Genomic DNA, 27589 nt, shown 5'->3' with positions numbered 1-27589 from the left:
AGTGTCAGAACAAGTAGGGACTAGCCTGCTTTAGCCGGGGTAGCACCGCCGACGGGACTTTTAACTGCCTGGTCAGCGGTGCTGACCAGAGCAACTGCGACCCAGTACCTTACATTCTGCAACCCAGTACTGAGTCGCAACCCACAGTTTGAAACCACTGGTCTAGATGCTGGAATGCTGAGCTAGCTTAGCCCCAGTCTGTCTCTGCAACTCACTGACCTTTTGTATAATTGTTTCTATCTCATTTTGCTTCTTGCGTTTGCTGATCTGTCTTTATAGTGGAAAACGGTTCAGTGCTGTGAGCCTTATTTGTGTTGCACCAAGGGGAGGCCACTCTTCTGACAAGTGTGAAGATATGGTCCTTATGCATGAGAGCATACTCAAAATAGCAAACGTACAACGTATGGGGTTTAGGATGCAGAAAAGGTAAGATGACTGGTGATGTAGTGTGCACATAGTGTTCCAAGAATCATGCTTATGGTCATTGTTTTCAAATATAGGAACTGCCGTACTGATTAGCCCAGAGGTCCATCTGGTCTCTGAGGCTGGCAAGGACCAAATGCTTCAGAGTGTGGTGCAAAACAGCCCATAGCAGACAACTGGTCTCTAAGTGCCTATAGGGTAAGTTTCTTCCTAATCCTCATTAATGTGCTATGTATATTGTTTGGATGATACATTGTTGGATCAACCAATGCAAACACTGGAATTAATAGGCCCTCTGAAAGGGAGCCCATGTTTAATAAGACAGTGAGGGTGGCTGGAGAAAGGGCAGCCTGGGTCAGAGAGGGTATCAGGTACTGGGTGGGGGAGCTGATGGCTACCTTCCAGGTGCTGGGGCTTCTGAGGATAAAGGACCTGTACTAGCGTAACTGAAGGGAAATCATCTTTACAGGGCCAAAGACTCTGGCCCCTTTGATTTACACAGTAATTGCCAGCAGCAGGTTGGTTGAGGGGCAGCACCTTGAGGGAGGCCATAGATAAGTAGGCTGCGAGCTTCCTGCTGCTGCCAGTGCCCTATATGGGGTCCGGCTCTGCGGGAAGCAAGGCTGAGTGTCTCCGAGCAGCAGAGCCTGGCGCGGCGGCAGATGAAGGACGAGGCTGCAGCCTTTCCCCGGGGCGGAATGGAAGCGGGGTGTCCTAGTGCAGCCGCCTGGCGGTCAGGGGGGGGGTGGGTGGGCGGGGCCACTCGCGCTGTCTGTCTCCGGGATTGGTTGTCGGCGGCAGGCGGGTCGGGGGCGGAGTCTGAGCGGAATCAATTGGCGGGGCTGGCGGCGGGAACCCGTCACCTGCAGCCTGGCTGCGGCTGGGGGTCCCAGCTCCGGGCTGCCGCCGGCGGCTCCTCCTCTAACGCCGGCCCGGCACTGACCCATTCGCCCGCCGGCTCCTGCAGGGCCCGACCCGGCACTGACCTGCCCGCCTGCTCCTGCAGGACCCGGCTCGGCTCGGCCCGGCCCCGAGCCGCCCGCGCCCCTCCAGCATGGAGCTGTTGGGCGCCAACCTGTCCGCGCTGCCCCGCCCGCAGGAGTACGACTTCGAGCGGCACTTCGACGAGCTGCAGGCGATCCAGTGGATGCGGGAGAACTGGTGAGCGCTGCCGGGGCGGCTGGCTAGCTCCGCGGGGGCACCTTGCTGGGGTGGGGATGCCCGAGCTAGGCAGTAACTTGAACTGGAGCCTGCGGTGCAGCACCGGGGACCCGTCTGCTGCACCGAGACTAGCAGCGCAAAAACCGGGGCGCCAACCCCGTACAACCAGCTTGGCGCTGCTGCTGAGAGAAAGGGGCGCCTAGAACCAGCCTGAAGATGCCCCGTGAAGCTGAGGGTGTAACTGCCATTCTGCAGGGCCCGCCTCATGTAAGCAAGGCTGGCAGCTGGACGTGACAGTCACAGGCTCAGATTTTTAATCCACCATTGGACCAATTTACCAAGGGTCTCCTGGTGGATTCTCCATCACTGGAGTGGGTCTTTTCTAAGAGATCTGCTCCTCTAGTACAAATGGGAATTAATCGGGGAAGTCCTGTAAGAGGCTGGTTATGCAGGGGGGTCAGACTTACACAGTGGTCCTTTCTGGCTTTATAATCTGTGACCCAACTCAGAAGAATGTGCTTCTGTCAATATTTTGGGAAAGAAGAGCTAGATAATAAAATAGGAAACAAAACTATAATCTGGATGAAAGACTGAGCACGTACAAAAGCTAAATCCATATAGCCTTCCAGGAGGAAATGCAACTTAGTTAATAGAGCAATTGCCTTAAAATAAAACTAGGTTAACTGCTCTGTTTACTTCAATATGAATTTAGGGTTAAAATTGCTGGTGAAAGTTTAATATTAAACACCTTCATAAACCTATGCCGCTGAGGTCCTTTTGAGAGCCAAGAATTAAATTTATGCTACTGGCTTGAATAGTGAAACCCATTGTACAAGATTAGTCAACAATTGCTAGATTTCATAAAGCATCATTCAATGTGCAATTGTTTTCTGTGTCTCAAAGGAGATGTTAGAGAGCAGCATCTTTATACTCAATTCTTGTTTGAACTCTTTCTTCCCTTGACACAAACATACATTGTAAAAAGAATGTCTACACTGCAATTTTTAGTCCTGAGTTAGCTGGCCCAGGCCAGCTGCCAGCCATGCTGTGGGTCTTTTATCCCTGTATAGACATACCCTAAGTAGCGCCTTTAGAGTAGCAATAATAGTGATAATGACTCAGCCATCTTACCTAGTGTACAGATATTGTTTAATCAGATCTGCATTTCTTGAGTGCAGAAAGATTTTAGGGTGAAGAGCAGCAGCTTGAAATAAACAGTTACAATAAACTTTAAAGAGCCTGCTGGTACAGTTTCTCTGTGTGTGAGGTCCTGAGTTCTGTATGTAGGGGTATGGCCTTGACCAGGTTTGTCCCCAAGACTGGAATAGGAGGGGCTGCTGTAGGTCAGAATTTAGGGGTGGTATGGTAGAACTGTATTTGGAGAGAAGCTTCCTGTATCATACTTGGACTTCGTTAATGTGATTGCTCTCTGGCTTTTTGAGTAGCCTCGCTCAGGTGATGCTGTAGGTAGAACATGTAAAACAATCACTGAAGTCTTGCCTGTTATCTGAGGTGTTCTAAAAATTATGGCCCCAGATCTTCTCTAATAAAATGAATCGGGATCTGGGGTCTTTGCCTCAGACACAGGCTGGGTTCAGTGGACATTGCCAATGTTTAGTTTACAGAGCTAGGTGGCCTGCAGGTTTGGAGGTAAGCGATTGCAGGGGGTGGTTATGGTATATTGGTATTTCAGAGGACCGGAACAATATGCAGTAGACAATTCTGGGAGATAAGGGCAGTGTGTGGGAGAAAGATGTCGCCTGCTTGGGGCAGCTGCTGATTCCACACAGCACTGTTATACTTCCTGAAAGTGTCCTCTTCCTAAGATTACAAAGTTGTCTGCATGCTAGGAAACTTCTACTGAGGTGATGTGGCATAGGATAACCTGTATGTCTGACAAGAAAACATGGTGCTATTTTTTTTTCTTGTGCTGAAGGTGTGTCATGAAGTCGTTTTTGTCTCTTTCCTAAGGGAAAATTACTGGTCTAATCTGTAGTTAAAACTCTGGTGCATCAATTGACAAGCACATCCAGCTTGAGGCTGAAAATGAAAACTGCTCTCCTGTCTCTTTCTCACAGCTGCTGCTGAACAGCAGCGTCACCCCATGCCATGCTTCATGACAGGAAGAGCTGTCTGCTGTTTGCTACTATGCCCCACGAGGCTATGTGCACAGCCAGAGGAGGAGTTACATCAGGGGTCGGCAACCTTTCAGAAGTAGTGTGCCAAGTCTTCATTTATTCACTCTATTTTGAGGTTTTGCGTGCCAGTAATACATTTTAACCTTTTTAGAAGGTCTCTTTCTATAAGTCTATAATATTTACTTTACATACAACAGTAGTTCAGTTATATAAGGTTTTTAAAATGTTTAAGAAGCTTCGTTTAAAATTAAATTAAAATGCAGAGCCCTCCGGACCGGTGGCCAGGACTCGGGCAGTGTGAGTTCCACTGAAAATCAGCTTGCGTGCCGCCTTCGGCACACGTGCCATAGGTTGCCTACCTCTGAGTTACACCATGAAACAGGGAAATCCATTCATTTCTGCAGTTGGAATTTACAGGGAAACTTGAGTAGGACTAGGAGACCATGCTTCATTTGCACCTTCAGTTCAGCGACATGCAAATCCACGTACCCAGGATCTTGCCATGTGGGGTGACAGATTGCAGCTGCATTTGATTTGTCCACACTTGGTATTTCTGGGCTGGCAGCCAATAGGCTTTTCCTGGCCTGCTAAGATTTGCACTGAGCACAAGATTTGTCAGGATTCTAAGCCTCCAAAGACCTGAGGTGGTTTGCGTCCAGGGTTTTGGTTTGGGGTCCAGCTAATTTGACACCAGAACTTAGAACACTTAAGTTGTATTGAACTTCATAAATATTTCTTCTGCATGCTGAGATTACATGACAAATGCCCACAGCACACACCTCTTCATCTTTCAAAATCTCTCCCTGAGCATGGGGTAAAATCTGTATCGCTTGCTATTTGGGGATGCTAATTCTAAAAGAATAGACCGCACCCTGTTTCCATTGGGACATCTATTGTGTATTCCTGTTTCCTAGCATGGAAATGTGGGGGGGGGGGGGGGGGGGGGGGGGCGGCTGGTAGTCTCTCTTTATTGGGCCAACTTCCCTTGGTGAGAGAGACAAGGTTTGTAGGTTACACAGGCTCTCCTTCAGCTCCTGAGCAACACAGGGTTGGTAACTGTCTCTGGAGCAAACTTAACTTGTTTGTTCTTGGCTTAGTGCAGTTAGGAAGGATTTATGCCCTGATTGGGAGAGGCTTAGAGTGAAACTTTCTTGGAGGGGGTATTTCCGCAAAATGCCAGAGCGCTTGATTACTTTGTGGTGAACTGTTGTAAGCATTTGATGGAATGAATGGGCTGGTTGTCGTGGGTGCAGTGATAACATCATTAAAACAACGTTAAATTATGACGCGTGGTTTAGATTTGGAGCAGAATCCTTTTGCTTGCTTAGTCCCATGGCAAATATGCTATGGGAGGGGATGAGAGATTCATCTCAAAACTAAGTTTATTAATGGAATAGATGGAAGAATTCAAAATGAAACCAAGCATTTTGAAATCAAATGTAAACAGTTATTCACAAAACAATCAAATGCAAAACTCACAACTCCTATTTTAGAGAGTGTCTATTCATCCCTTATCTTAGAGTTTCTTACCAAAGTCCCTTAGGGCAGTGGTTTTCAAACTGCAGGTCACTACCCAGTGCTGGGTCGCAGAATGTAAGGCACTGGGTTGTGGTGGCTCTGGTCAGCACTAGGCCATTAAAAATCCTGTCAGCGGTGCCGCCCAGCTAAGGCAGGCAAGTCCCTACCTGTTCTGACACTGCACTGTGCCCCAAAAGCAGTCAGCAGCAGGTCCAGCTCCTAGGCGAGGGGGGCCATGAGGCTCCATGCACTGACCCCGCTCCAAGCACTGGCTCCACACTCCCATTGGCCGGCTCCCAGCGGGAGCTGAGGGGCAGTGCCTGTGGAGGGGGGGTGGCGAGAGCCGCGCAGAGCTGCTTGCGCACCTCTGCCTAGGAACCAGACCTGCTGCTGGCTGCTTCCGGGGCGCTGCAAGGTCCACTGTGCCAAGGCAGGCAGGAAGCCTGCCTTAGCACCCCCGCTGCACCACTGACCGGGAGCTGCCGCAGGTAAGCCTATGCTCCATCCCCATGTCTCATTCACCTACCCCAGCCCTGAGCCCTCCCCAAACCCAGAGCCCCCTCCTGCACCCCAAAGCCCTTATCCCCAGCCCCATCCCAGAGCCTGCACCCCCAGCCTAGAGCCCTGACCCCCTGCAGGAGCGGCGCCAGGGTTTTTGCTGCCCTAGGCGACAGTGCTCCTCCTCTGAGCATTCAGCGGCGGGGGGTCCTTCTGCTCCGCGTCTTCGGGGCACTTAGGCGGCGGGTCCTGGAGCAAGTGAAGGACCCACTTCCGAATTTTCACCGAAGACCCGGAGTGGAAGGACACCCCCCCCCCCCCCCGCCACTGAATTTCCGCCGAGGGCGGCAAAATGCCACCCCCAAATCCTGCCCTAGGTAACCGGCTAGGGTTGCCTAGTGGAAGTGCCGGCCCTAACCCCCTGCACCAGCCCGGAGCCCTCGCACACACCTTGAACCCCTCATTCCTAACTGCAGCCCTCACCTTGCACCCCAACCTCTGCCTGAGCCCCTCTACCCCAGCTCCGCTGGGTCACGGGCATCAACAATTTTCTTCAACTGGGTCGCCAGAAAAAGTCTGAAAACCACTGCCTTAGAGCCCTCCTTGTGGGGGATGGAGGAAAAGTTAATTCTGTTGCTGGACCTTGAACTTGCTGTTTGCTATTAAAGTTACTCTTGCCTTTAGCAGACCCAAGAGAGCAGGATGGAGAAGAATGGCTTTCTGTTGACAGTCACAGACAGCTCATGCATCTGTTGTGGCCACCCTGTGTAACACCTCTGAGCCCTGGCTTGCTTGCTTGCCTTCCCCACCTGGCAGGTTTTGACAGGTGCCTCTTTCTTTGGGTTTCTCTTGGGCAAGCTATGCTGCTTCATACCATTGTGCTGATGCCATGCAGTACAGCTGATCTCTGCACCGGGTGAGAAATAGTGGGGGATCCCAGGAATCAAATTGGGTCCTCACTGGTTCAGCAAGATGATCCAATGTCCTCACTGGCATGTTGACACCTGGACTGCTCCATCCTTCACCTGTGAACCTGGAGGATTCTGGAGCGAAGCAGAGGCCTTTGGATATTTCTCAAGCAAACCCCTCAGGAGCCCATGATCTTTCTCATTCTCTAGAGTCCCAGTTCAGCCTGACTTCCAATACACCAAGTTTGTCTAACTTCTGGTTTCAAACTCCTCTTGTTTGCAAGCTGTAATCTCAGTAGAGTCCTTGGGTTGGAGCAACAGCCCTCTTCTGTTAATACATATTCAATCTTCCCCCCCACCCCCCCATACCTTCTCAATCACCTTTCTTTGTTACTGTGACTCTAAGTTTTCATCCACGTATCAATTACAGCTCAAACAGCAACTAGGCCTGCTATGTCCTACCAAGGCACCAATACTACCCCAGTCAGGCCAAAGTTGAGGGCGTTGGCAGTGGCTCATTTGGAGTAGAGAGAGCATCTTTGCCCTGTGAAGCTAACACATTCCCTCCTTCCTGAGCTGTCTACCAACCTGCCTTTGAGAAGTCACTTCCTCCAAATGAGGCAGTGGCTTTTAGGAGAGAAATCAATGTAGCTCCTTTCTGGTCATGGCTGTCTAACATATGGTATTGTTTTAACTGCTAAGCTGCTGGTTGGGCCAAGTGTGCTGTGCCACATACATCCCCTGGCGCCCGAGATCAGCTTCACACCTCTACACTGTCAGCACTAAGAACTGGAATAGAGTCTAAATTCAGATTTATAAAATGAAAGTGTCTGAGAAGTATTCCTGTGAAGGAGGCTCCTTTCCTGGTGGCTGACTGTGTGTTGGGATTGGCTGATAGTGCTGCTCGGTACCAGGGAAGATGGTCTTGTGGTCAAAACACTGGATTAGGAATTAGGAGGCCAGCTCTGCCTCAGACTTGGCGTGATCAAGTAAGTCACTTAATCTGACTCAGTTTCCCATCTCTTAAATGGATCTAGTAGTACTTCCAGCCTGCCCTTGGTCACTCTTGTCTCACAGGGACAAGGGCTATCTCCTCGGTATGTAGAAAGTCTATAGTACAATGTGTCCCTGATCTCACTTGGGTCTTCCCAAGCACTTTGGTATTCTATTTATGTACAGCCATTGGGGGCTTCAGTTTCACCAGGCTGCTTAAAATACTGCTTGGTGACAGCTATTATTGTGTTTAGTGTGAGCCGCTTCATGTTGACTGCGACTCTGTGGATGTAACTTGAGCTTCCTGAGGAACTAGAGCATCTTCCTTCTCTTTCGGCCCTGGCACCAAGGTCGCTCTGTTTAAGAGGAAACTTCTGTCCACTCTTACCTGCCACAGATAAACCCCTTTCTTGGCATGTTGGGCCCAGTTCATCCTTCGTGGAACTCAGCTCCCATGGGACCGAACGCCTGTGGCCTGGGAGGCTGGGTTTGGGTGAGAGGCAGGAGAATTGCTGGGTGAATCTTGGGCCTTAGAGCCGATGTGGGCAACAGTATTGTTTGAACTGCTTCTCAGACCTGTCCTGTTTCAGTAGGGTGGGGAGTGTGTGAAGTCTTCTAGCAAATGAGCACAGCCCCTTGGGAGGGGATTATGTTGACTCATCAGCCTACACATCTGTGAGGTTACCAGATTGCCCGCTGCATACAAGAGTCCTCCTCCTTGATATTGAAGACGAAGTTGCACACAAACCACCACCAGAGTGTTCCCCTGGGGCTGCTCAGGCTGATGTGGGTCCAGTGTTCAACTCCATCTGTGCTCTGCAGCTTTCCATGTTGGCAGCACTTGGCAGAAGTTCAGTACGTAGATAGGAATGGAAAGGGATGGGTGCAAAGGTCAGCATGCGTCACGCACAACTAGTCAATGCTGGGAGTAGCTGTTTACTTTAGGGGTGTCTCATCAGGGTGGAGGGGGTGTTTTGTGGACTGTTCCATGGAAAGTGGCTAGATATGACCTTTGTCCCACTTGGATTTTCTTCACTGAGTCAGTTGGCCTCTAGATACAACTGCATTGCAAAAGGAAAAAAAATCTGCAGCAGTAAGTCTGAGCCCGGTCAACTGACTCGGGCCCTGGGGCTCATGCTACAGGGCTAAACATAGAGGATTAGATGTTTTTGCTAGGGCTTGATCCTGGCAAGGGGATGGGTGACAGAGCCCAGCTCCAGCCCAAGGGGATGTCTACACTGATATTTTTAGCCCTGTAGAATGCACCAGAGTCAGCTGCCCCAAGCTCTAAAACTCACTGCTGCTGGATATTTTTGCAGTGTCCCCGTACCCTTTGACCCTCCCCTGTTAATGGGGGATTTTGAAGTTCCTTTCTTACTGGGGTGATAGACCTGTTGAGGATGAGCTGGCCAACCTGTCATTTTCCTTGCCTCCCCATTCTCCGGACGTGGTTGGAGCTGCCACCCACCTGCTCCCACCTCTACAGGACAGATGAAAAGTTGAGTAATTTGCCTGAGAGAGTGGAGCAGTGAGATTTCCTGTTTGTTCTGTAACTTACTAAATTAGGAGTCTTTCCTAATTTTACATAGCAGGGGCAAGAGTGTAACGCACACCTTCCTCTTCCATTTGGCATCATGTGGCATGCCTCTGACAACTGCGATTGCTTAGGCGGAAAAGTAACATAGAAATATTTAGTGTATTTTCTCGACGCCTTCTAATGAAACTTGGCAGTTGCAGGAGAGGAGTGAGAGCCATGTGACCAGCTCCCTTTTCACTAGCAAATGCCCAGTGGGCCCCGCATGACAATTTGGGGGATTTCCTGTTAAACCAGGATCCCAATTCCAGTGGGTTTTATAGTGCCGAGGGGTGAGTCATGGCTGGAGTGTAGGGAATGGTGCTCCTGAATTATAGGCTGGATCCCTGGCATCTTGGATATGGAGCTCACGAGAGCAGAAGGTCTTGTCAGAGAACCCTTGGGGTGATAACGAAATGCAGCCATTCAGCCCCTTCTCTTTCATTCACAAGCTGTGAATCACAAAGCCGTTGGCAGTGCTGCAGATCAGTGAAATGTCGACTCCACTCCTGTGATGCCTCTGGCACCAGCTGCCACTGCTTGCTGGTACACACCCCTGTGCAGGCTCAGCAGGAAAGAAGGGTTAATCCTGTTCTTAATCAGTACCAACAACCCGCTGCCGCCTCTTTAGTAAACACGGATGGAAGCTTAACCCTGGCTGAGCTGGGTTCACTACTACTACTCGGGATGCCTTGGCACTTCCTGGTGCTGGGATCCTTCCCTGCCCGAAGCCTGCCTTTGCAGTGATTTAGGTACAGTTGGGGGGCAGGGGTGGCTTCATGCTGCAGCGCTGCTCTAGTGTGGGCTGGGAGCTTCATTTTCTGCCAGGCTGTTTACCTTTAACTTCAGCATGTAGTGCTTGAAGGGAGGTGCTGGCTAGAGCAAAGCCTAGTGCAGGCAAGTGGTGTTCACTAGCAGTACCTGCTGATCTAGGTCTCTCTCAGTGAAGTTCTGTGGCCTGTTATATGCAGGAAGTCAAGTCATAATGGTCCCTTCTAGCCTTAATCTATTAATCTTTTGTTTGTTTGGGCGAAGGCAGCGCATCTCTGCCAATACACCACAATCCTGACCTGTAACATGTCCTGCTTTTCTCCCAGCCAGCCTGCTCTGCTCATGCATCTAAGTCTACCTGCTACCCCAGTCCAGGCGTATGTTGCCCACTAGGCCACAGCCTGAGACCTTCAACCTCTTTGCTGTTAAACTAAGTAGAGTAACTTGGACTAAAGTCTCTGGGGTTGAAAGGCTTGTGCAATAGCCTGAATGTCAATTGATGTACAGATTCTCCTAGGGCATAGGTACCATACATACAGATGCCTGACCTGGGAGTACAGTCCTCACTATAGTAAACTGTGGATCACATTTCAAGCTATAATTCTACTGTTTCCATGGAGACTTGTTCTGAATGCCTCTCTCCGTCCATCAAACATCTCTGTAAAACATCTGGCATTTTCAGTCCACGTAGACCAGGCGTCCCTGTGACTGCAGTGTGAATTCGAACAATACTGGGGCAAAGAGTAGGGATTCCCTCACGGCAATGCCACTTTTGCCCAGGAATCTGGTAAGCCCATTGCAGTGGGTCCTGGAAGTTAACTAATATGAAGAATGTTAGACTTAGGCTGAATTGGCCTAGGATCAGAGAGAGGAATGTAGATCTTCCCCCTGCATGGTTGAAGAGGGACTCGGTTGCTTTGGTTCTTACCCTAGATGGGGATATGACTTATGGTGGCTGGAGTCAAGTAGGTGGGCTGTGCAGCGCGTGCACATTCTGGTGGTGGTTCTCAAATAAGCCAAATCAGACCCATCAGCTGTTGGGGCTGGGAGGAGGGGCAGCTTCTTAAGGCCAGGGAGAGAAGAGAAGAGGGGCTCTGAAGGGCAACTGTGCTCCCTTGTTTACTCCCCCTAGCAAGAGGTGGGTGTTTAAATCCTAGGTCTTGAACTCAAGGACTTAAGAACAAAGTAACATGGGCAGACTGGGTTGAGTGGCTGCCTTGGGTTCTATCCATCCATTCGGTCTCTTCCACTTCTCTCCAGTGCTTTCCTTCCTTTCCCTGAAAGAGGAAAGATCTGCCCCCTTCAGAAATGGAGAAGGCAGCTGGTTGCTGGGACAATTCACTGTTTCTCTGTGCCTTACAAAGGGCATTTCCATCTAGCAGCAGAGAAATGGAGCGAATAGGATTTGTTGGTGCCTTTGCTACAGAGAGGACACAGCTGAATGCCTGTGTCCAGGCTGCTGCTCCTACTGCAGAATCCCCAGGCACAAAAGGCTTTATAGGACTATTGGGAGCAGGGAAGATGGGGAGGGATCTCTTACGGTGTGGCTGGAATCTTAGATTTTTGTGAGCTGAGCCTAACTAGATTAGGACTTGGATGGGAGAGCTCCAAGGAACACAGCTGGTGCAGGAAGTGGTATTTGTGACCCGCTAAGCTTTCTTCCTAACACAAACTCATGGCCTAAGATTCTCTGCTACTCTTTGATTGGTGGCGTCAGGCAGGCAACAAGGGCCAGACTCCGGCTCGGGTTCTGTTCTGCCACCCTAGGTTCCACTTGCAGGTTCTCTTCACTTCCTGTCCTGTTACGTTACTATGCGCTGCTGGGGCTGCATTTCAGTGGGGCTGTGAGAGCTGGTATAGGGTTTGTAAATGTCTCTGGGATGAAAGGCTTGTGAAACTCTAGTTAGCCATGGAGATAATTCTTTAGTTTTTTTTTTTTTTTTTTTTTTAAAGATAATTTAATTCTTCAAAAATGTATTCTGATGGCCAGTATAGGGGACTGGATTTTGTCCAGCCTGGTGAATTGTCAGGCCTTTTTAAAATCAGACTGCATCATACGAATGGAGTATCAAAAATGGGGTCCCAGATGTGGGAAGCTAAGGCCAGAACACGTCATAGCACGACAGAATGTTGTTTTCAGCCAAGTCTGTTGTGAGGGTCAGCCCCCAGCGCTGCCTGTGTAGAACGCTGTCCCTTTCCTCCATGTACTAAGAAGTGGTACAAAACAAGAAACACTGGCCTCCTCACAAATTACAGTAAATGAGCTAGTCTGTAGATAAATAAAACTGCCCTGTTCTCTCAGCTTGAAATCCTTGCAGCTGAGCCTTCACTTGGGATCTGAAGGGGCAGGGCAGCATTGTGGAAGTCTCCATAATGTGGGAGATCCCCTTTCTTTTCCTTCCCCCACCAAAGGTATTTCTACCGGCTCCACTTATGGCCAAAGCCTGCTCCTCGTGACTACAGCTAGAGGAACACGGATATTTCCAGTACCCATGAGAGTGCAGGGCTCCATTAATTCCTCCTTGTCCAGGCTAGCGAAGCCCCCACCAGGAGCAAGGGGTAGGTCTGTGCTTTACCACGTGCCAGCCTGTCTGAGAACTCTTCTTCCCCACTCACAGGCGTAAATCTTTCTCGTTCGCCTTGGCTTATGTGCTGCTGATCTTCGGAGGCCAGCATGTCATGAAGCAGCGGAGAGGATACGACCTGCGCAAGCCACTGGTCCTGTGGTCACTCAGCCTGGCCTTGTTCAGGTAAGAATGGTGTCTCTCGCTGTATTCTGCTGCTGACGGTTACTGGGCAGCTGTAGAGCTGACCCTGGAGAGAGACATGGAGGCATTTCCTTCTGGGATGCTAACCCAAAAGGGGCAATAGGTTTTTGATAAACTGCTGAACCACAGACAATTTCCCACTCCCAGCCTGGCCACAGGGCTTTAATGTTAGTCCTTATTTTAAACCTTCCTCCTCTTCTCCCCCCCTCCCCCCCCATTTCCTAACCCTGTAGAAGCGATCCCAAAATGAGGGGAAAGGATCCTGTGAAGTCTTTCCCCTCTTCCCCACCCTGAGCCATCCCTGCAAGGCCTCTCTCTGCCTTCCCCACCAACAGCTGCAGTCTCTTCCAGGGACGATCCCTGCCTTTGTATGTGGCAGGCAGGCAGCAGTGGGGGGAGAGGCAGAGGCACTACTCTGTTGTGGCCTTGGGCAAAACAGAGGGCGCTAACACTCAGCAAAGCTCAGCCTGAACTAGAGTAACTGAACTGCTGCCCCAAATGAGATGAGCCACGTTGGGGTTGACTGCTTCTGTGCTCTTCTGTACGGGTTCTTACCGTGCCCTCGTCACCTCAGAATCTGAAACCATTTGGATCTGTTGACTGTTGTCTTCATCTGAGAGCATTGCCTCTCCTAGGTACCCTGGGCCCAGGTGCTGGAGCATCTTGAAGATAAGGGGAGGGGGGAGAGAGAGCTCAGTGGTTTGAGCATTGGTCTGCTAAACCCAGGGTTGTGAGTTCAGTCCTTGTGGGGGCCACTTAGGGATCTGGGGCAAAATCAGTACTTGGTCCTGCTAGTGAAGGCAGGGTGCTGGACTCAATGACCTTGCAAGGTCCCTTCCAGTTCTAAGAGATAGGATATCTCCTTTAATTTAATTTTTTTAGTTTAAAAAAGAGGGAGACCTTGAACTTGACTGCTCAATCCACTCCCTGAGCATTTCCCTTAGAGTTTGGGTGGGCAGAGTAGCAGGCCTATCCCTACTCCAGATGGCTGTCTGGCCATGACCATGAGCCAAGGCAAAGATCAGCCTCTGCTGTGCAGGGCCCAGCTAGCCTGGTCTTGAGGTACAGGATTCTGAAAACTGAAAGGTGAACAGAGAAGTGCATGATCCCTGCCTTGCTCTTTGAGCTGAGACCCTCTGAATCCAGAGGAGAACATGAAAGGGATTGCCAGCTCCTCTCTGGCCATTGGCACAAGCTGGCTGAATGTGTCAGTATGTACAGGCCTCTCCATTCCTTGTTATCTTTACTGCACTTGTGAGGTGCTCAGGGAAACTTTCCAGTGTGGAAAATTTGCTACTTGTTTTTGCAGTGGTGAGGATAAAAGCTGAATAGCAAAACAACAAGGATGAGATGGTTTGTTAAACACAGATTTCTTTTGTGAACAGGTATTATTTTTAAGTTTCATCAACACACATGTCATAAAAGTGAGAGTAATCTTGCATCTAAGGTCTCTGTGTAAAAGATTCAGTTCTTTGTCTTTAAGCAGCCCTATAAACTGTCCATAAACATACTGTGCTGGCAACTCTGGCTTCCTGCGGGGACTCTGATAGGAGTCTGCCGAGAATGACTCAACCATAGCTTTGCTCTGTAATTTAGAGCAGAGCCAAGCCAACATCCTTCAGTTTTCTCACCCTCCTCTCAGCACCTGTTTACTGCAGCTCCAGCTGGTTGGGCAGAGTGAGACTATCATCCTCACAAGGTTAATTGGTGTAAGATGCTGAAGTATGAGGGGGATGAAGCTGGCTGGGAGTGATGCTGGATTCTGACTGGCTTGCGTGGTCCACATAAGGGTGGAAGGGGGTAGGGGAAGATGTGGGAAGCTAGAATGACACCTTGCTATGCAGTGTCCTGGGACATGCAAGCTCTGGCACTGATAGTGCATGCACAACCATTGTGAAGCCATATCCCTGCTTTAATGACTGACAGCTTTGGGTAGCCAGCCCACAAATTTAAGGGGTGCTTCTTGGCCTGCATGAGCATCTCTTTCAAAGTACTTGAAGCCAAAGGTGGGGCAGGGAGCGCATATTCTTCACTTCTCTTGTTGTCTTGGTTTCCCAGGAGCCATTGCCTGGCATCAGGTACGCAGAAAGCCTTGCGTTTGTATACACTGGGTTGCTGTGATACAGTCCTCAGCTTTTTATCTCTTGTATGGCATTTTATTGGTGGTGTCATTCTGACAAGGCAGTTCTAGGTGGAAAAACCACAACTGCTTATACCAGCTCAGACTGCTTTCAGCCTGATATTAGTCATCACACCAGTGGTATTCAGAAGCTCTCTACTCAGCCATGCAGTTATGGCTCCAATGCTTTGTGTACATTAGCCTTTTCCTGAAAAACTCACAAGTGGCTCAGCTCTTGGGAGGATTGCCATAGTTTGGGTGGGTGCTGGCAAGACAGGAGCTGCCTGGAACTTTTTGGCTGAATAGTTTATTCGTTGAAAAATGCAGTTTTGGGGCAAGTGAAATTATTTGCGAATTTGGATCAAATTCAGGAAATAGCACAGAATGAATAAAAGAAATTTCTAAGTCAAAATGGTTTGTTCTAACACATTTTGAAACGAAAGGCTTTGACTTTGTTTCATTTTGAAATGTAGCTAGATTTGTTTCAAAACTTTAGATAGGTAAAAACCACCCTAAATAAATGAGAATGTCCAAGTTGAACAAAATGTTTCATTTGACTGGAAATGAATTTTTTTTTTTTCATTTTCATTTTGCAAGCAAGAACAAAAATGTCAGGGGGATTTTTTTTTCGGTTTTACTTTTTTGGTTCGGCCACTGAACCAAAAAAATCCATTATTCGCGCAGCTCTAGTGAAAGCCTCCTCTAAACTTCAGTTTCTAAAATGGTGCTGAATGCAATTAATCTGCACTTGCAGCTAAACCATGTTCAGGACTTGCTTAGCTGTCCCTGTCAACAACACAGAGCTTGTCTAAGCTACAGAAGAAGTGGGGGAAAAACTACTATGTTTAAATACATTTGTCAACCTCTTGATTTCTTGCTGTGTGGAGGAGAAGGGAACCATGGGTTAGCCTAGGAATCTACCGGGGTTAAAACATGGCTCCTTATTATCTTGTCTGGTTAGTATTTCTAGCATGTAGCAGACCTTGAAGTCTGTGGTGATCACTTTCCAGACCCAAACAAGTGTTGATTCCTGCCAGCAGTGCAGAGTCTATGTAGCTGTTAAATGGATTTTTGAGATCCCAGCTGAGGTTTGCCCTCCAGCACAAGCTCTTAGGTCACTTCTCAGTTTGTAAACTGAGCCAGCCATCTAGCGCTAGTGACATCAATTTCCAGTCAGATCAGAACCACACATCACATAGCTCTCTGTGTCATGTGTCCATGGATTTCTGCAGTGTGTCTTATGGACGCTAGGAATGGGGTTAGGCAGCAAACCTTTAGAATGGCATTTGTGCATGTTGATTGTAGGGGCTGAGATGAGCGAGTTGAATTAGTGGCTCTTTGCCTAATTCAGACTTTCCGTTATGCTTAAGATGTGTAGTGGTTTTTGTATCCTCTGCTCATTTGAGGCCCGGGCCTGGCCCGACTTGCTGAAACTCCAGTTAAGAGGCGAGAAGAGACTGGAATATCAGAGCGTGTGGTAGTTCACTGTTGAGGTGCCCTGGAAGAACTTGGAGTAGGACTTCATAATGAAGTAGGATCTTCATTAATGATCTGGAGGATAGTTTGCAGATAACACTAAACTGGGAGGAGTGGTAGATACACTGGAGGGCAGGGATAGGATACAGAGGGACCTAGACAAATTAGAGGATTGGGCCAAAAGAAACCTGATGAGGTTCAACAAGGACAAGTGCAGAGTCCTGCACTTAGGACAGAAGAATCCCATGCACTGTTACAGACTAGGGACTGAATGGCTAGGAAGTAGTTCTGCAGAAGAGGACCTAGGGGTTACAGTGGATGAGAAGCTGGCTATGAGTCAACAGTGTGCCCTTGTTGCCAAGAAGGCTAACGGCATTTTGGGCTGCATAAGTAGGGGCATTGCCAGCAGATCGAGGGGCATAATCATTCCCCTCTATTCGACATTGGTGAGGCCTCATCTGGAGTACTGTGTCCAGTTTTGGGCCCCACACTACAAGAAGGATGTGGAAAAATTGGAGAGAGTCCAGCGGAGGGCAACAAAAATGATTAGGGGGCTGGAGCACATGACTTATGAGGAGAGGCTGAGGGAACTGGGATTGTTTAGTCTGCAGAAGAGAAGAATGAGGGGGGATTTGATAGCTGCTTTCAACTACCTGAAAGGGGGTTCCAAAGAGGATGGATCTAGACTAGGGGTCAGCAACGTTCAGCACGCAGCTCGCCAGGGTAAGCACCCTAGCAGGCCGGGCCAGTTTATTTACCTGCTGACACGGCAGGTTCGGCCAATCGTGGCCCCCACTGGCTGCAGTTCGCCGTCCCGGGCCAATGGGGGCGGCGGGAAGCTGCGGCCAGCACATCCCTCAGCCCACGCTGCTTCCCACCGCCCCCATTGGCTCAGGACGGCGAGCCACGGTGAGTGGGGGCTGCAATTGGCCGAACCTGCGACGTCAGCAGGTAAATAAACTGGCCCGGCCCGCCAGGGTGCTTACCCTGGTGAGCCGTGTGCCGAACGTTGCCGACCCCTGATCTAGACTGTTCTCAGTGGTACCAGATGACAGAACAAGGAGTAATGGTCTCAAGCTGCAGTTGGGTAGGTCTAGGTTGGATATTAGGAAAAACGTCTTCACTAGGAGAGTGGTGAAGCACTGGAATGGGTTACTTAGGGAGGTGGTGGAATCTCCTTCCTTAGAGGTTTTTAAGTTCAGGCTTGACAACGCCCTGGCTGGGATGATTTAGTTGGGAATTGGTCCTGCTTTGAGCAGGGGGTTGGACTAGATGACCTCCTGAGGTCCCTTCCAACCTTGATAGTCTATGACTTGGGCAGGAGGTGCTGTAGGCTCAGGACTGAAATGTGTTGGCAGAGCTGCCTGGGGACTTGTGGCTGGCTGGATGGCTGCCCCTATCTGAGTAGGGTCAAGTAGTTCTGCTAGTGAGCCAAGGTATTCAAATCTGTGCTTCCCAAGACAAGGAGGAGCAATAACTGGAGTAAATACAGTATCAGTTGCCCTGCAGGGCAGGAGACTGATTACTTGGGCTTCCTACTTCTCCTGCGGAGGGGATGGAGTTGCCAGAGTTTCTGTGGGGGGAGAAGTCAGCCTTCCTTGTGTGATTTCGTCATGTCCCATGATGCTCATATGGCTCTCTTGCAGTATCATCGGCACCCTGAGGACATGGGGTTACATGGGATTCGTCCTCTCCACCAGTGGATTTAAGCAATCTGTATGTGATCCAGGCTTCTATAATGGCCCTGTCAGCAAGTTCTGGGCATATATGTTTGTCCTAAGCAAAGTACCAGAATTGGGTGAGTATAAAACCACCTTTGCTTTATCTGATGTGGTTATAAACTCTTCCCTTGTTACTGGCAGACTCTCTAAAGGGCTCCATCCTCCACAGGAGGGGCTGACTCAGCCAGCATAAGCTGTCTCCCTTGTTCTGACCCACTGCACTCAATGCAGACAGTGTAGCACCATCCTGTGACCTCCCAGGTAACCTCAGTCTAGCTCAGTCCCCCCAGCATGGTCACTTACACAGGAAGGAGGACTTCGGGATAAGACACAGAACTGGCAATTAGGGTTCAAATCCAGGCCCTGCCACTAACTTTTTGCCTGGAGGGAGAAGGGGGTAAACATCAGTACCATAAGGTGTATGGTGTTACTTCTCTCAGTGCAGCGTTGTATGTTTGGTGGAGGGAGGGGCTGTCCCCTTGGAGCATGGAAATAATCTGGGCTGAATAAAAGTTTTGGTTGGGTCGAGTGAGGTGATGGATTTAGTGCAATGGTTTATCTCTTCACTGCAGCCTGAAAACACATCAGCTGCTTTGCCTTATCTGACCAGTGATGTCTGTCTCCCAAGGTGACACAGTGTTCATCGTTCTCCGGAAGCAACGGCTCATCTTCCTGCACTGGTACCACCATGTCACAGTGCTGCTCTACACCTGGTATGCCTATAAGGACATGGTAGCCGGTGGCGGCTGGTTCATGACCATGAATTACAGTGTCCACGCCTTCATGTACTCCTACTACACAGTGCGGGCGGCAGGCTTGAGGGTGCCACGCCCATTTGCCATGGTGATTACCTTTACCCAGATCCTGCAGATGGTGATGGGCACAGCAGTGAGCATCATGGCATACTCCTGGATGCAGGATGGCATCTGCTCCACCTCCTGGGAACAGATCTTCTGGTCGTCCATAATGTATCTCAGCTACCTAGTGCTTTTCTGCCACTTCTTCCATGAGGCGTACCTTAAGGGGAGGGGCAAAACAAAAGGGGACTAAAACTGGGGGAGGGGTGCAGCTGGGGGTTGCTGGGACTCTTACTCCCTAGGCTGTTGGTGCTCTGGCACGTTACAGGCCTGGTGTGATGATGGCGGGGGGTGGGGGGGGGAGGTGGAGGAGGAGAAACTGCTTGCTACCAGAACTTCATCTGTTGGACCTATGAAGAGGAATTGGTATCTGCCTCAGAGGGGACTTCTCCCTGGGCCTTCCAGCCAAAGGCTGAGTTCTGTTCCTTCTGCAGTCTTTAGAGGGATGGGGCAAGAGAACTGGAGAGGCTGTGAATGCCAGAGAGAGGGTTTGGAGTGTCAAGAACCCATCACTGAATTTCAGGTTCTGCCTTTTCTGTCCTGCAAACCTGTCTCTCCCCTACCCCCCAGGGTTGTGTTGTGCGTCTCTGGCACAGATCTAATCTTCCCTTCGGTTCTTAAAGGCCAAACTTCCCTAAGGGTGAGGAGTGTCTGCTCCCTGGCATGAGCTTCACACACCAAGGGATGGTTGCGTGCCTGTTGCACAATGGCTGGCCATGCCAGTTCTGCAGGAGAGGTTGGGAGCCAAGATTGGGAGCCAAGATTGGATACTATTGCCAGCTAGAGGGAGACCCTTGAATTCAACAACTCACTGGGCCAGGGGGTGGGGCAGGAAATGGCAATGGTGGCTACATTGAATGGGAAAACACCCTAGTTTTCTTAAGTACCTAAATCTTTCTCCTGCAAGGAACTGGTGTGGGGAGGAGGGAAGCTGCCAGTAACAACTGGGAAGCCTTGGTTGTCCTGATTGGCTTAGAGTCCAGGGGGCTTGAACTAAGGGGTTGAAAGCTCACAGGTACTGACCTTATATTAAGGGTTCTCCTGCTCCCCCAAGCTAGCTGGCTTGACTTGGCATTTCACTTTTCTCTTGGATGACAAGAATTCTCCTCTTTTCTGGGTTATAACTGTGAACACCCACTGGGGAAGAGGGGAAAGGGACAGTCCCCAGTACATATCTAGATTGCCTAGCTGGGGCAGAATGAAGATCCTCCCACGTGCTAATTGCAGGAGATGAAAAGCCCTGGCACCTGCTGCTAAAAGCCAGAGCTCTAAGTAACTAGTTCAAAAATTGATCTCCCCAGTGATGGTCTCACTTAACTCCTCATGACACTCACTTTGGTATGAACGTGCGTGCCTGGGCTGCTGGCCTAGATGTTCCCCATCTGATATCCTGCCACTTGTAATTACCTCAACTTTTAATAGTGGATGGGCAAAGACGGTGTTTAAATCTGGCTTTGTGAGCCTGGAGCCAAAATACTAATGTCCGTCATGAGACTGGAGGGGTTGTCCCCAAGCTGGACCTTGGAGTTAACGTATACTGGCTGCACTTTAAAAACCTGCTTTCCCCATTGTGAGTTCAGGGAACTGCTCTGATTGGCATACTGGTAGAGCTGCTAATCTCAGTAGGCCAGTTTAAAGCTCCTGATGCTTTATTCATTGAGGTCTGTGTGCAGGACTGGAGGCTGGGTACCAGCCCCACTTCTAACAGATTCCCTCTGTGGCCTTGGGCAAATCATTTCACCATGTTGTGCCTCCATTTCCCCACCTGTAAAATGGGATGATCCTGACCTACCTCCCATGGGGTTTGAGGCTTACTGTCTGTAAAGTGTTCTGAAGACTAACATTGTGCAAAGACTTGTCACTGTGTAATGCGGCCCCGCCCCCTGCTTTCATCGCAGGAATTGCCTCTTCTAGTCAAAGCACCTGTCTGTTTCAGGCAGCTGTGCCGCTGGAGGAGGCTGAAGCCCTGATCACTAACTCCCAGGGGACACCAAGCCCAAAGCTTCTTTATGTTGTAAACAGTTGGAGGCAAGAGTTTTTCCTCCTAAAATCAAGATGGGAGAAGCCCATCCCTTCGTGGCATGCTGTGACCTGTAACTGAAGTTAACCAACGTCCTCTTCCTTGAACAGGAAAATAAAGGGTAAGAGTCCCTGGAGAAACAGCAATGAGTGTTAATGAAGCCAGGAATCTTTGGAGTCCAGGTTCCCTTGCTAAGGCACTGACTGACAGCACTCTAGTAGCGTGTTTAATCAGGCATACGGATTCTCAGGGTTTAAGATGCTCTTTCTACTTCAATTAAATCAATTTACGCTTCCTCAGCTGTTCCGCTGCTGACTTCCACTGCACCTCGACATATGGCCTCTTTCAGATTCCCTGGCTGGATGGCAATTCTGGAAGAGAATTCACCCCTTACTGGAGGGTGCTGAGTATCAGGGGGTGCTGAGCGGTTCCCACTGCAGTGATCTCTGCATGGGGCAAGCCTGCTCCAGAAACTCCTCCTGTTGGGACTTGCATCATAACACTGCAATAGGGCTGTGGTGATGCTAGCTTTAACAGCCATACATTTATTATAACTAGCAAGCAGGGCCCAGCTTACTCTACAGCATCAAAACTTGCTGCAGTCTTTCCAGAATTATGCAGCCAAATCGAAACTTTCATTTTTAAGTTTCTGGGTGTTAGTTATGAAGAAAACATTAATCTGAACTGAATGTAAAGTGGTGTGGTACTGTCTGCCTCCAGCTACAGCCACCCTAAGCAATAGCTCTGAGTTAACACCTTATTTAGCTCGAATGGATGTACACTCTGAAATCTAATGACAGCAGTTTAAATGTCCATTGGTCAGCACTGTGACAGCTACTCTGGAAAAATCTTCCCGCTAAACTGCTTGTTCTGCAATCCCAAACTACCTTCCCTCCAGTTTCATCCGTGTCAGTTTCCTCTTGACAATTGCTAAGTGGAGTCCTACATCATTCCGGAGCTCTGCAGCACAGGGCAAAGTGGGTGGCAGTGTAGAATTAAATAAGGAACACTATGCTGATTGTATTATTCATATTTATATTAAATAACCTCAGTTAATTTACCAGATACTGCTTCCACACCATCCCTGCCCCCGGAGTTCTGCAGAATCCATCTCTAGCTTGCTGCAGTGTTATGTGGGGCCTTGTAGGAGTGCTGAGCACCTATGACTCCCCTCAGCTTCAGTGAGATTTGCAGGTATACCCATCCCCCAAGACCAGGGCAAGCTGTAGAAAGGCTGGGAAAAAGCTGTCTGGGTGTCGCTGGGTGTTTGTCCTGCTTGTTACAAGACTTGCAAAGCAGCCAACAGCGAAGAAATGTGTCTGAACTAGATCTGCAAATCCACTCTAACTGCTTCTGAAATGGTTACTATGTGATCTGTGAATTTGGTTAATAAAGTGTATGGTTTTTATCACTCTCCTTTGTATCTGGCCTATGTTCTGAATTAGTTTAAAAAAAAAAAAAAAGGCTAAGCATGACTTCCCCTTTACAGCCCTGACTCCTCGTGAGGAAGAACTAGCCTGGAGGTGGGCTAGCTACTGAACAGAGGCAACTGCAACTTCACTTGCTGGAGGATTCTCTGCACCTTGAAGCCTTTAACTCATGATTTGAGGACTTCAGCAGCTCAGACGTAGGTTAGGGGTTTGTTACAGGACTGGGTGGGTGAGATTCTGTGGCTTGCGCTGTGCAGGAGGTGAGACTAGACTATCATAATGGTCCCTTCTGACCTTAAAGTCTGACTCTGTGCTTATTTATATTTTTATCCAGCAACTTTTTCACTAAACTCTTGTAAAGCATCTGGTCCTGTTTTGTACTTTACACACTATCTAACTAAGGGTCATCTTACTCCGTAAAGTAGGTTTGAGGAGAAGCAGAAAACAGTTTGGTAGTTGTGGAATAAACAAAAAACAGTTAAACCGTAATTATTTCTTGCTCAGTTAAGCAACTAAGAGCTTGCTCAAACCTTGTGAAAGGCCACAAATCACTGAGCTGTAATGCACCCATTTGCCCCAAAAGTTGAGTTCTCTTCATACTGCTCATCAAACTGTGGTGTTCGTTTGTTTGTTTTTAAATGCCCTACTGTTCTTGCTTGCCTAGTTCCTCCCCCACCCCCACAGCCAGGGAATCCGGCTCGTGAAATCAACAAGTATTCAGTAAAGACAAATGCAAAGTACTGCACTTAAGGAGAAGAAAAATCAAATGCACAACTACACAATGGGAAACAACTCATGTATTGCTCAGAAGGAGCTGGGGCTTATAGTGGATCAGAATTGAATGAGAGTCATCAATGTGATGCAGTTGCGAAAAAGGCTGTATAATTCTGGGGTATATTTAACAAGTATTGTATATAAGACGAGGTAATTATGGGCCAAATCAACTTGGAGAATGAATTTAAGCAGAAAACTGAATGATTATTGGAAATCATCTAAGAACACTAGTAGATGTCACAAGTGAGGGAAAAGTCTGTATTTGAATAAATAAGTGAGCTGGTTTAGAAGGGAAGTGAAGGCAGATATATATATTTTTTTTTAAATGGAAGAAGGGGGAAGTTGGTAGTAATGAAGATAAATCAGAAATTAGGAATGGTAGAAAATTGGTAAGGGAAGCAAAGAGATGCAAGGGGAAATCTCTATGGCCAGCAGAGTGAAGGACCAAAAGGAATCCTGACAATGATATTGGTCCGTTATTAGATGGGAATGGTGGAATTTTAAATAATAATGCAGAAAAGGTAGAAGTGTTCAATAAATATTTTTATTTTGTGGTGGGTGGAGGGAATTAAATGATCTCATTATATGATAACACTTTCCATTCCATTACTATCTCTGGAGGATGTTAAACAGAAGCTACTCTAAGGCCTTGTCTACACTACCAAGTTTTGTCGCCAAAACACCCAGCTTTGATGACACAAACTTCCACCCCTACGAGAGACTTTTGTCTTTTCCCCTCCCTTTATTGTCCACAAAGAGCCAGTGTAGACACTGCTGATTGTTTTGTCCACAGAACTGGCTTCTGCCAGTCTCCCACAATGCCTGCCCTGATTGCTCTGCTCAGTGTTTTGATCTCTGCTGCCCTGCAGGCATACACCCCTCCCCTTTCAGAGCTCTGGGAAATATCTGTGTGGTGCTCCGTTCCATTCCGAGAACAAACAAAAAGCAAATAATTGGAATGCTCCTGTTCTGCCCTGCACTAGGAACACAGCGGCAGGCAGACTGCTGCTGCAGGGGGAGGGGGACAGACTGCTATGCTGCTTTGCCATTCCTCAGCACGGAGAGCTCACAGAGCTATCCATGATGCTGCTCTCAGCAGCTGAGGGGGCTGTGGGAGAATTTGGAGAGAATCCCAAGATGTGCAGTGATCAGCTCTTCCTTCCCACAACACTGCACTGTGGGATACATACCCATGGTGCATTGCTCACCCTGTCGGTGATGGTGTCCCCAATGTGGACATGTGTTGACAAAGGGAGCAAGTGTGAACACTGTTTGGTGATGTGTTTTGTTGACTTTTGGGTGCCGACATAAGTTTTGTCAACAAAACTTGGCAGTGTAGACAAGCCCTAAGTCTTGGAGTACTGGGGAAGTTCCAAAATACTGGAAGAAAGCTAATGTTATGCCAGTACTTTAAAAAGCTAATCCTAGATCTGTCTGCCTGACATCGATCCTGGGCAACATAATGGAGCAGCTGATACAGGATTTGATTTAATAAAGAATTAAAGGAGGGTAATATATTTAATGCAAATCAACAGAGGCCTATGGAAAGTAGATCCTGTCAAACTAATGTGATTTTTTTTTTTGATGATTACATGTTGGGTTGATAAAGGTAATTGAGTTGACGTAATATACTTAGATTTTCCCTAAGGTGTTTGACTTGGTACTGCAGGACATTTTGATTAAAAATTAAAACAATATAGATTTAACATAGCCAATTTTTAATTCATTTAATGTATACTAACTGATATTTACAATTACATTTTGAGCTATGGAAACATCATTGAGCGGGTGTGTTTCCGGTGGGATCCTCCAGGATCGGTTCTTAGCCCTACACTATTTAACATTTTTATTCGTGACCTAGAAGAAAACACAAAATCATCGCTGATAAAGTTTGCAGATGAGGCAAAAACTGGGGGACTGGTAAATAATGAAGAGGACGGGTCACTGATTCAGAGCAATTGGGATCATCTGGTGTCACAGACTCACAGGACTAGTGCCCTCTGCTCCGTACAGTCCCTGGGAGGAACCCCCTTCAGCGTGCCAGTCCTCAGGATTTACACTCTCTTGGGGGTTAAGCCTTGGGCTCCACCGCCTTCTGGAACTGCACCTCTGAGCCTGCACATCTGTCTCTCTATGAGCCCCCTTTGGGAGTCCACTCACTCCGGACCCCCAGGGCCTCCACACCCAGAGGGAGCAATTCAACCCTGATTTCTAGAGCGCAGTGATTCTCAATCAGTGTAAAAGAAAAGGGTTTATTGAACATCTGAACACAGCACGGGAAGTGGTCAGAGCCCTCGGGCCTAGAAAGTCAGCACAGTCCATCTGGGCCTGTCCAACATGGAGGTGGGATCAGTTTTCTCTTTGTCCCCAGTCCAGAAGTGACCTTCCAGCCCACCACCCTATATCAACTTCCCAACACGCCCTCCTCCATCCTTTGTCTTCTTTCCTGGGCAAACAGATCATCTGGACCCTCTCTCTTCCACCCTTTGTTTTCCCACAGGCCAGAACCTGCTGCCTTCCAGCTAATCTGGGCCCTCTCTCCTCAGGCCTTTGTCTTCCCATGGGCCAGAACCCACTGCCTTCCAGATCATCTGGGCCCTCTCTCCTCGGCCCTTTGTTCTTCCTCTGGCTGAAAACCGGCTGGCTCCCAAGGTGGGGGGCGGGGGTCTCTGGGTCACCAGTTGCTATGTTATGCAATTCCAGGCTGTTGTCCAGACTGCTAGGTGAGGGGTCACACCTGGCCCTCTGCAACAACAAACACCCTCTTCCACCATCTCATTAAACACACAGTACAAAGAGAAAACAGAGACACACACTGTATTCATGCAAACCATTAAGAAAATCCCCCACTTCATTACATTTGGTAAATTGAGTCCAAGCATTGTGTATTTTAATACAGGGTTAGGTCACAGAAATCTCCTTAGGATTGCCACCTGTTGTGCTGAGACTACCTCTGAGCCTGTTTTCCCTGGCAGCTTGGGACTTCAGTAGCCTGTCTTGTTGGGCCAGACACGCTAGCCTGCTGCAAAGACAGACCCATGTCTGAACCACATACCCCACAAGCTGCAGGCTTAACTGAAAACAGCTTAAGAAGTACTCCGGTCTCTAGCGCCCAGATACCCAGTTCTCAATGGGATCCAAACCCCAAATAAATCTATTTTACTCTGTATAAAGCTTATACAGGGTAAATTCATGAATTGTTCGCCCTCTGTAACACTGATAGAGAGATATGTACAGCTGTTTGCTCCCCCAGGAATTAATTACTTGCTCTGGGTCAATTAATAGGTGGAAATGATTTTATTAAGTATAAAAAGTAGGATTTAAGTATTCCAAGTAATAACAAACAGAACAAATTAAGTTTCCAAGTAAAATAAAACAAAAACATGCAAGTCTAAGCCTAATACAGTAGGAAACTAAATGCAGGTAAATCTCACCCTCAGATATGTTCCAATAAGCTTCTTTTACAGACTAGACTCCTTCCTAGTCTGGATCCAGCAATTACTCACACCCCCATAGTTACTGTCCTTTGTTCCAGTTTCTTTCAAGCATCTCTTGGGGGTGAAGAAGCTATCTTTTGAGCCAGCTGAAGACAAAATGGAGGGGTTTCTAGGGCCTTATATAGTCTTTCTCTTGTGGGTGGAAACCCCTTTGTTCTCCTGTGTAAAATCCCCTCAACAAGATGGAGTTTGCAGTCACCTGGGCAAGTTACATGTCTATGAATGGTTCAGCTTTTTGCAGGCTGACGCCATTGTTTACATGTTAGTTTGAACGTTCCTAGGAAAGCTCAGATGTGGTTTGGCGTCTTCCAAAGTCCATTGTAAGTTAAGTGTTTCTTGATTAGGCACTTACTGAGAATAGTCCTTTCTCAAGAAGCTGACCAAATGCTTCACTGAGGCTACTTAGAATCAAACAAATACATAGCCAATATTCATAACTTCAAATACAAAAATGATACAGCATAATCATAACCAGCAAACTACAACTTTCCCATAGACACCCCACTTGGCCTCTTCTGTATAAGAACTGGTGCAACCATAGGACCTGGTTGCAACAATGATCTGAACGGTCACAGTTTATGTCAATAATGTCACAGCTAGGAACAAAGAATGTAGGCCATAGTTACAGGTTAGGGGATTCTACCCTGAGCAGTAATGAATCAGCTGAACATGAGCTCCCAGTGCAACACTGGGGCCAAAAGAGCTAATGTGATCCTCAGATACATGAACAGGGGAATCTCAACTAGGAGTAGAGAGGTTTGTTTTTCTTCTGTTTTGCACTGGTGCAACTGCAGCTGGAATCCTGTGTCCAGTTCTGGTGCCCACAATTCAAGAAGGATGTTGATATATTGAAGAGGGTTCAGAGAAGAGCCACGAGAATGATTAAAGGATTAGAAAACATGCCTGACAGTGATACTCAAAGAATTCAGTCTATTTAGCTTAAT

General features: G+C 48.3%; 1 protein-coding gene across 1 annotated transcript; it reads left to right on the top strand.

Annotated features, from left to right (window-relative positions):
- The first annotated feature begins 1259 nt into the window (after positions 1-1259).
- ELOVL3 (ELOVL fatty acid elongase 3) lies at positions 1260-22357 on the top strand. The gene is made up of 4 exons (XM_034776845.1): positions 1260-1584; positions 12602-12733; positions 17993-18144; positions 18696-22357. Exons 1-4 carry the CDS (start codon positions 1478-1480, stop codon positions 19115-19117), a joined length of 813 nt encoding a protein of 270 aa, XP_034632736.1. The 5' UTR covers positions 1260-1477; the 3' UTR covers positions 19118-22357.
- Positions 22358-27589: the final 5232 nt, after the last annotated feature.

The sequence above is a fragment of the Trachemys scripta genome, chromosome 7 (genome assembly GCF_013100865.1).
Source record: "Trachemys scripta elegans isolate TJP31775 chromosome 7, CAS_Tse_1.0, whole genome shotgun sequence".
Taxonomy (NCBI): Eukaryota; Metazoa; Chordata; order Testudines; family Emydidae; genus Trachemys; species Trachemys scripta.
Note: the sequence above shows the minus strand (reverse complement) of the source record. Positions and strands in the feature narration are given on the sequence as shown.

Bases quoted from the DNA above. Each gene is read 5' to 3' on its own strand.
- ELOVL3 (XM_034776845.1), top strand. From the start codon at position 1,478: ATGGAGCTGTTGGGCGCCAACCTGTCCGCGCTGCCCCGCCCGCAGGAG. The intron at 12,734-17,992 runs GTAAGAATGGTG...GCTCTCTTGCAG, and splicing joins CTCAGCCTGGCCTTGTTCAG to TATCATCGGCACCCTGAGGA. The intron at 18,145-18,695 runs GTGAGTATAAAA...CTGTCTCCCAAG, and splicing joins AAGCAAAGTACCAGAATTGG to GTGACACAGTGTTCATCGTT.